The 9703-nt window shown below is 40.7% G+C and overlaps 1 protein-coding gene across 1 annotated transcript in view; it reads left to right on the plus strand.

Moving 5' to 3' along the window:
* MTRR (5-methyltetrahydrofolate-homocysteine methyltransferase reductase) overlaps positions 1 to 6620 on the plus strand; it is a 34090-nt gene extending 27470 nt beyond the window's left edge. The window contains exons 12-15 of the mRNA XM_084850686.1: positions 1239 to 1357; positions 3526 to 3618; positions 3724 to 3906; positions 5808 to 6620. Of these exons, the coding sequence (XP_084706812.1) occupies positions 1239 to 1357; positions 3526 to 3618; positions 3724 to 3906; positions 5808 to 5952 (540 nt within the window). The 3' untranslated portion in view covers positions 5953 to 6620. The remainder of the gene's footprint in view (positions 1 to 1238; positions 1358 to 3525; positions 3619 to 3723; positions 3907 to 5807) is intronic.
* Positions 6621 to 9703: the final 3083 nt, after the last annotated feature.

Genomic DNA, 9703 nt, shown 5'->3' on the forward strand with positions numbered 1-9703 from the left:
TTTCAGCAAATGGTGTGTGTGTGTGTGTGTTTCAGATTAATTCAGCTAATATAGTTTTCCAACACCTTGGTCTTCAGCTGAGGGATTAAGAATTTGATTTGCAAGTGGGTCACACTCTGACTGAAGGTGGCTTGCACTACTTCCTTTTTTTAGTTGAGGGTTAAGAGGAGAAACGTGGAGGGAACCAGACAGGGAAAGAGAAGGATGGACAACTGATATGATAAAGAATTGGAAGCAGGTTCCATGTTGTCGGCTGGTGTTCAGTGTGGGTCCCAGACCTGAAATGTTTGAAGACTGTTGATTTAACATATGTACTCCACTGAATGACTCAGGTTGGGATGAGCATTCTAAACTCTAGAATGTGGGTTTGTCAAGATGGATTCACATGATTGTTTTGCCAAATATCGACATCTGATGTGAGGTAAAAATCCTCCTCACCACTTGGCAGGATGATATAGGCTATTCCAGTGGGAGGGAGAGTCATTTGTTGATGCTTTGATCATCTGTATGGGTTCTTAGTCAGCAGTCTACAAATGTAGGAGAAATTGACAACTTATAAAGAGTGCCTGTTTCTGAATGTGGTTTGTACACTCTTGTATGGGAATTCTAACAATTTCAGTATTCATTTGAAGGAAACAAACTAACCTCTCCTGGTTACAGGGATTAACATGTGACTATATGAAATGTTTTTATAGCCAAAAGAGAAATGGCAACAGCTCCATGTAAGTGATTACCTTGTGACATAAAACATTTTTTACTACCAGTAGCAGGAGTCCTTCCAGCAGAGTGGGAGATGTACTTCATGACACAAGATGTTCATTCCATTAGCAGAAACTGTGTTTACAGGAAATTAAATCCGCTGTATTGTAGCTCATAACATTTCTGATGTGGCATTCATGAATCTTCCTTATGAAAATGTGGAAGACTGGTTCTGTTCTCTCTCTCTCTCTTTTTTTAATAAAAGCTATTTATTCTGGTGACTATAACAACATGCTGTGGCAGTGAGTTTCAAAGACAAATGTGTGCATTTAGTTAAGCCATTACTTTTGTTTGTCTGTTTTCCCCTCTGTTCCCTCTTTCTACAGGAGTCATGATTTCCAATCTTGTTCCTTCTCCAGAAACTTTAATTTTTTTTAATTGAGTAATTTAGCAATTGCATCTGATCTTTTGGGTAGTTTGTAAATGGGCCTGCCAGTTTTCCCCAGCTACATTTTAATGATATCCTGACTACGTTCTAGATCTCCATATCTTCTCGTCCAGCCAACATTTTTCACTTACCAAATGAACCATCAATTCCCTTTGTTATGGTTGGTCCAGGAACTGGAATTGCACCATTTATTGGCTTTCTGCAACATAGGCAAGTACTTTATACAAAAAATGGATGAAGCTGTTGGTGTCTAGCAACTTCTTTACCTGATCACTGCCAATAAGAAGCAGAAAGGTACAGCAGCTACCACAGAGGCACAGAGCCCTTTGTCTCAGCCAGCCAGCTGATGTCTGGTGTGATGTACAGAAAGGGAGATTCAGCCACTCCAACTGCATTGAGCAACTGAAGGCCTCTCCGTATGCTTCCCTATGCTGCTATCCCACATGATTGTGATGCCTGTAACTATATGATGGGGAAAGGAGTTAGCACCTTGCCAGAAGAGAAGGTGCCAGTCAAGTTAGGAAGACCCTTGTGACTGGTCACACCCATCTGTTTGGGAGAAAAAATACACTCATGCATGGCACCATGGGAAAGTGGCTTCTATGTGTGGTGCTGGGCAGTGGGGGGTGTTTAATAATAAAGGTATACAATGATACAGGAATGGTGGAGGAGCACCTGGACTGGACCACTTGGACCAATTTCCAGTGTTAATACCTATGGGATCTCGCAAGCCCCCGATAATGTCCTTACATTTTTTCTCCTTCAGTTTAACTCTCAGTTACAGATTGTCAACACTTTATCTGCTGCAACAATATAAGAGATATGGTGGCTTTAAATGGGAATGATATTTGCATCTTCGAATTATCTGCTCTCAAACACTGTGGAGCAGTTGACACCCCACCCCACCCCACCCCCACCCCTCTTACACACAGGCTAGGAAACAAAAGCATTATACAAATGTTGTACATTTGGGTAAGTGACGACTACAATTGTATAGAAGGGCTAAAATGCAGGACCATACATTCCAAGCTTGTTTGAATTTTGGCCTGTTGGGCTTTGTTTACTTCAGTAACTCTAAGAAAGGCATCTTCACTAGCAGATCATGCTTGTCCAGGTGCCAACCCCTTTTCTTGTAGGTTGATCTGGGCTGCGGCACTTTTTTTCACACCACCTCAACAATGCTTGAAGATCATCGCTGTCAGAGTTGAACTGTTCATGTGCAGAACATCCCAAGTTCAACGTTTGACTCATCTCTGCCATTTTATGTTTCAAAATCACATTTGATTTAACATGCATTTAAAGTGTCAACTTGGTGCCTGGGTTTGCAATCTGGAGAAGAGTAATAAGGGGAACAATCTAGGGGAGTGTCTGTATGTGGAGCATGAAATTGAATTGTTGCAGTGCTAGATGATTTCTCTTTTAAACTGGGTAATAAATTCTTGGGGAAACATTAATTGGGACAGCCAGAAGCTGCCTTTGAAAATGGAGGGGAAACGGACTTGCTATCATTACTGCTAATAATGGGAACTTGTAATGTTTAACAAGCTGCTGTGACTAATTTATTCCAAATTATTGCAATGGCCTGTGCTTTTTACTGAAAGGCAGCTTGCGGCAGCCACGAACTGAAATTGACTAAAACCTTGATGTAGTTGCAACAGAAAGCATTTGAGAGTTATCATGCCACCGTGAAGCCCGCTGTTGGTGCTGAATGAGTATCAAGTGGCAGAAGCAGAGGATGTGATAACCTCAAGGAAGGTTGTTTGCATTCATCAGACTTTAAGTAGCTATAGCGAGGTGAAAGATGAGGAGCGGTGTTTCAAGCTTCCTTTCTACTTTGAAACTTCTCTTTCTCTGTTTTTCTTTGATTTAATCAGTGAGAACAACACACCCGAAAATCTGCTCCAAAAGGTCCTCCAGCCCTCCAGAGCAGATTTCAAGGGCGCACAAATGGCTCCCCCCACTTCCCTGGTTAGATTTCACTCAGTGTACTCAGTCCTTGAATAAGATCAGTGAGAATTAGATTATAGGTGGTCATTCCAGAGAGACAGTTAAAATCAAGGCAGTGTATGACATCTTATCCCCCACAAAACAAACATCGCAAGATGGGCAAATAGGCTAGAATAGATGGTGCGGCCAATGTTTAGTGAACTGTCGGAAGCCACTGGGGGACTCTGTAGGATTGGCAGTAGTCTGAGGGTGCAAGATAGCTTCTTGATCTGCCTCATGACCAGCAGAACCAGAATTAATCACGCAGAATCAGAAAATAAATGCGAATCAGCATAACTAATTAGGATACAGAACTTGGGTTAGGTTGCTACTGATTTATCTAATGCACAGGATATATGGCTATGTTTATTAAAGTTTTAGTTCTTATTTAGACAGAAGCTTAAAGAAGATCACAAAGATTGGATGTTTGGAGAGACGTGGTTGTTTTTTGGCTGCCGCCATAAGACAAAGGATTACTTGTTTCAGTAAGTTAGTTGCTGCATGTTCCCTGTTAGTACTTTACCCCCCTAGCTGCTGTGCATGGGAATTATGTCTTCATCATTGCTGTGATCCTTGGCTTTATCTTTCAGAGATGAGCTCAGATGCTTTGTTGAAAATGGCACATTAACTCATCTGAGGGTTTGTTTCTCGAGAGACGCCCCAGCTATGATGGAAACTGCCACTCCTAAATATGTTCAAGATAACCTTCGGCTTTGTGGTAAAGAGATTAGCAGGATTCTGCTACAGGAAAAAGGATATTTTTATGTGTGTGGGTGAGTAATGTTGAATTTTTATAAAAGTTGGATTTGCAAGAACTTGTAAAACAGTTAACTGTTTTTAGATTAGCACTTACAGACTCAGCCCTTCAGGCTTTCAATACTGGCAGCACAAAGAGCAGGGAACAAAAGACAGAAAAACAGAATTAATGGGGAGACCAGGTGGTTTGGTTGGTAGGGTGTGTGTTTTTTTGAAAAGGAAATATTCCTGGAGGCACAGTTTCATTACAGTGCTCTGCGGGAAGATGAGAGGATTGCAATAAGAGAGGCTTGCAGAACTTCTTTAAAAAGCCAAAAAGTGAACTGGAAGGGCAATAGTTTCTAGATTGGGCTTGTTGAGACAAAATAATAAGAGAAAGGCAGGGCACAAGTTAAGGCAAGAAAGGGAGTTGAGATAATAGAGCAAATTAGTGCCCTACATACACTGCTGATGACACAAACATGATCTTTCTCATCTAACACTAATGGACACTAGGAAAATTGAAATTGTTGTAGCTTTTACATGCACATAAGTTGGGCTTCTGGTTGGCCACTGTATGGGATACTGGACTAGGTGGGCCTTTTGTCTCATCCCATCAGGCCTCTTAAGTAGTATATTTTACCTAAGCTAAATGGTCTTTTATGTGGGCACCATCTAAACAGTTAACCACTTTTATGGCCCATTGATTACAATGGCAAATATTTAAGAATGTGCATAGCTCTCCTATCAGTTGGACTTCGAAGTGCTGAACTTTTGCTACATAAAAAAAACTGATCTCAGGAATCCTCGAGAAAATGGTGTAGGCTAGTCACTAAAGAAAAATTTATGGCTCAAGACTGTAGAATTTAAAGCTGTAAGAGTTGCATTCCATTAGCATTATCACAACTTATACTGACCCATGGCATCTAATCTCATCAAGACCTCCTTGACTTCAGTATCCTTGAAACTAGAAACACCACAATCAGCAGTTGTGCTGAAGTGAAAAAAACCCCCTCAGGTGTGGGATGCTTTGAGGCATCTAATCTTTGTGCAAGTGGTCACTTAACCTCAAATATCTCAGGAGGTCCGATTCTGTACAACAGACAACTGCTTTTTTAGGTTGGATACTTGACTGGTCAGATAATGCCTAAATATTAGTCAGGTCTTCAAACCATTAATTCAGTAAAAATATAATGAAATGAGAGACCTATGCAAATTGCAACAACTTTTGGGCAGAATCCATTGAGAGCGTCTCCTACACAAGTCCACTGGAATTAATGGGAGTTGTGGAAAAGTGAGATCGGATTTGCTCCCGGAGGATTGTGCCTCATGTTGTATTATACAATTTAAACTCTAAAATTGTTGTAATATATTTTACTTACAGTTAAGTCATATGCAAATATAAATGTATGCAGACAGTATTCAAGAAACAGTTCTTCTAAGCATGAACCTTGGAACCCCAGGGATAATGCAGAGAGTTACAAATTTAAAAGCAGGACCTGAAATTAAACCAACCAAACAAAGCAACTACAAAAAGCTAATTTCATTTTTTTTAAAATCTGGTTATTATTATAGTGAGTGCCTTCTTCTAAACGGGGGTGGGGGGGAGTATTTATGCTCATAGTCTTGCAGAGCTGGGGAGCAGGGAGTCTGTATTTGCTATTTAATAATACCATTATGCAAATTAAAAGGGGGTGCTTCCAATGATACAGTGGCATGCTTGACTGTATGCAATATTTTGCATTTCTCAAACCTTGTCAAATAATAATTTGACCAGTCAATTGACTGGAATACCAGCCCCTTTTAAATGTGACCAACTGCTCTCTTCCACATATTTCCCCATACCAGTCTGAAAGTGATGCTGTCTGAATCAGTGCCTGTCTTCCAGTTTTGGTTTTGTCTGGTTGATCATTTATGTGTGTTTTTTTTTCTTTGTCAGAGATGCAAAGAATATGGCAAAAGATGTGAGTGATACTTTAGTGGATATCTTCATCACTGAGAAAGGAGTTGACAAACTGGAAGCACTGAAAATCCTGGCTGTGTTAAGAGATGAAAAAAGATATCTGCAGGACATCTGGACCTAAGAATTGGCCACTTTCAGCTAGACAGTTTAGAACTGTTGATCTGCAGGAAGACCCTTCTGATCTTCAGTTTTAACTCATGTGAACAATTTAAACCAATAACCTTTTAAATTTATACTCTGGTCACTCAAGTTTTCTTGTCCAGTACTGAATGTATATTATCTTCTCCTACTTAAAAGATACTCCTACCTGCACAATCAGAAGTAATTGTTTTCAGAGATTTTTTCACAATCTAAGTGATTTTTCAGAATCAACATCAGCTACTGCCACCTAATTTTTCAAGAAGATTCAACTTTTATACGTGCCTTTTCGTTTGTAGGTCTTTTCTGAGCAAACGTTGACAAATGGAACTTATTTTGTCTTAGAGCATGGATGTAGTAAATATTCTAAAGCATGCTGAAGCAGGAAATATTCTAAAGAATGCATTTGAAAATAAGGTAGCATATGTAACATTATTTCATTTTGACCAATAACTTTTTTTGTTATTGTTTAGCAAATGGTGTTAGTAAATAACATTAAAAAATATTGTAGGGGAGTTTGGGAATAGAAGGATTTTCTTCCGGATTACTTCATAGCTATCCTTCAAGCCCAACTTTTGTACCTTAGGATGCGGTTGGACATTGTGCAGTAGCCCAGTTTTTGAGAGAGAAAATAAAAAAATCTCAACTATTTATAGCTTATTTTATTAGTTTTTTAAAAAATATTTCTGCTGCTTTGTATCAAATTCAGATATGATTAACAGGACAGTCCTATGCATGTCTGCTCAGAAGTAAGTTCAGTGTGGTTTACTCCCAAGTAAGTGCGTATACTAGGGGTGGGCAGAAGGTAGATCCGCCTCTACTGGCAGATCTCTGGGTGATTTGCAGTAGATCAGCAAGGATTTTTGACTCCCAGTTGTTTAATAATAGCAGCAACAAAATGATCATCCTACACACCCACACACACAACCATGAAATTATATTGTTGAAATGAATAAAGCTTGGGGTAACCAGCAGTAGATTTTTGTGTGGATGGACCAAGTTCCATTCAGTTTTGTTACTCCAAACAAATTCCTTGGATTAAGGTGATTGATCTTGGGGTTTCTAGTAAACCGCCCTAACAAAGTAGATCTCGCAAGCCTGAAGTCTGCTCTCCTGATATATATAGATTAGCCTTAGACCTGGTTAGCACATAACACTAACCCATGGTTTATCTAACCCATTGTTTATTGCACTATCCAGGGTTTATGTGGCAGATGATCAAACAAAACACTGTTTTTTTTTCAATCCTCATGTTGTTATTTTCCCATCTCCTTCACCTGCTCCCTCCCTGTATCCCAAATGCTTTTGCAGTGCTGCGGTACAGTCATATAGAACTGCTGAGGTTTTTTTAATCAGTCTTGCCCACTGCCTCGAGCCTGGCAAAACAACCCATGAACAACCTGCGGTTCTGGGTTCCCATGTAATGACAACCCATGGTTTAAGCCTCTGGTGCAGAACCGCTTCCAGACCAAGGGCTAAATTCCATTTTAGAGAACCTTTCAGTGCTGCATTCCAGTGGTGGGCAGGGCTGAAGACAAAAGGGGCGGGCCAAAATACCAAACATACCAGCATATTTAAGCTTAAAGCTCTTGCTGCCAGCAACTAAGTCTTAGGAGAAGCACCAAAGTTGGGAAACCACCAAATGATTTGTCGGGGAAGGGGACATGGCTGGATTTGACCCCCAGGAGAGCCTGCACCTGTGGTTTAAACAGTCCAGAGTTCACAGCCCAACAACAAACCATAGGTTCTCTTCCTGGGTTGTTTGTGGCTAAACCATAGTTCAGTTGGGTTGAAACGTTACAACAACCGAGAATTCAGCAATTCATGGGTTAAATAACTATTGTTATGTGCAGACAAGGATGGATTATTTTCTTTAAAATCTAGATTTAAATTGCCATGAAAAACCGACAGGTTTGATTTAAATCAAGTTTTCCACTTTGAAATTCATGAATGACCTGAACAATGCATACTAATTAGTTGCTAAAATAAAACCTACTGGTTTGCAATTAAAGCCTTTATATACCTAGGAACATTCTCCAAAACCTCTGGTCTTACATCCCTCTACACAATTCTGTCTGCTTAAATGGGAAACTGAAGTCAATGGATTTCTGTTCAACTCTCTATTCATGTTCAAGAATACTGGACAAGTATACCAGCTTAGGCTGATATACCAACTACACCCTTATCTGGACAGAGATAGCCTAGCTAGAGTTATCCATGCTCTGATAACCTTTTGTCTGGATTACTGCAATGCATTATACGTGGGGCTGTGTTTGAGAATGGTCCAGAAACCATTTCAGCCAAAATAGGGCAGCAAGATTGTTAAGAGGAACTGGCCAAGGAGATCACATTATGCCAGTACTTTTCCAGCTGCACTGACTGCCAGTCCATTTCCGGGCCCGATTCAAAGTGCTGGTATTAACATTCAAAGCCCTTAACCTGGCCCCAAGCTGTTATCTGAAGGATCGCCTCCTCCCATATGTGCCTGCCTGGACCCCAAGATCATTCTCAGCGACCCTTCTCCGTGAGCCCCCACCAAAGGAAGTGGGGCAGGTGGCTACCAGAAAGAGGGCCTTCTCTGCTGTGGCACCCCAGCTGTGGAATGAGCTCCACAGAGAGATTCACCTGGCACCTACGTTGTACTTCTGGCACCAGGTGAAGACCTTTTTATTCTCCTAGTATTTTAGCATTTTAGCTTCCTAGTCTTTTAGCTTTGTTGATTTAAATCTGTATTTTAAATCTCTGCATTGCTGCTAGGTTTTATTCAGGTTGTACTGTTATATTGTGGTATTAAGCTTTATATTGTTTTATGCTGTGCTTTGTGGTTTTAATTTTTGTGAACCACCCAGAGAGCTCTGGGTATTGGGCGGTATAGAAATAAATAAATAAAGACATCTACTTCAAGACAAAAGGAGGATAGGAATTGATGGTCATTACTGAACAAAACTGTGTTTCCTTAGGAAAGAGAAAGTAAATTCCAGGTTTGGCTGATAGTCAAATAATCATAATTTTCTGCAAAAATAAATACAGTCAGGGCCAGAAATATTGGAACAAGGATAACTGTTTTGGCAGTTGGCCTCTGCACACCACCACATTGAAGTTGAAAGGAAACACACCCAGATGGGAGCAAAGTCAGGATTTTCAGCTGTAATTCAAGGGGTTTGACAAAAGTGGGGCACTAACCATTCAGGAAGGACAGCCAGTGGCATACACACACACCCATCCTTGGTGGCTCATAAGTAATGGAACAAACCAACATCATTTCAAACTTAAGGATAGCCCTTAATACCTGGATGAAAATCCTTTGCAGGCAATGACTGCCTGAAGTCTGGAACCCATGGACATGACCAAATGCTGAGTGTCCTCCCTCGAGGTGCTTTGCCAGGCCTTTACTGCAGCTGCCTTCAGCTGCTGCTTGTTTGTGGGTTTTTCTGCCTTCAGTCTTGTCTTCAGTAAGTGAAAAGCATGCTCCATTGGGTTGAGATCAGGTGACTGACTTGGCCATTGAAGAACATCCCACTTCTTTGCCTTGAGAAACTTGGGTAGCTGTTGCTGTATGTTTTGGGTCATTATCCATCTGCAATATGAAGCGGCGTCCTATCAGTTTGGCAGCATTCGGCTGAATCTGAGCAGAAAGTGTAGTCCTATACACTTCAGAATTCATCCTGCTGCGTTTATCAGCAGTCAGGTCATCAGTACACACCAGTGACCCGGTTCCATTGGCAGCCATACAT

This window comes from Heloderma suspectum, chromosome 4 (genome assembly GCF_057233095.1).
Source record: "Heloderma suspectum isolate Gila_16-S chromosome 4, 16-S_ref, whole genome shotgun sequence".
Lineage (NCBI taxonomy): Eukaryota > Metazoa > Chordata > Lepidosauria > Squamata > Helodermatidae > Heloderma > Heloderma suspectum.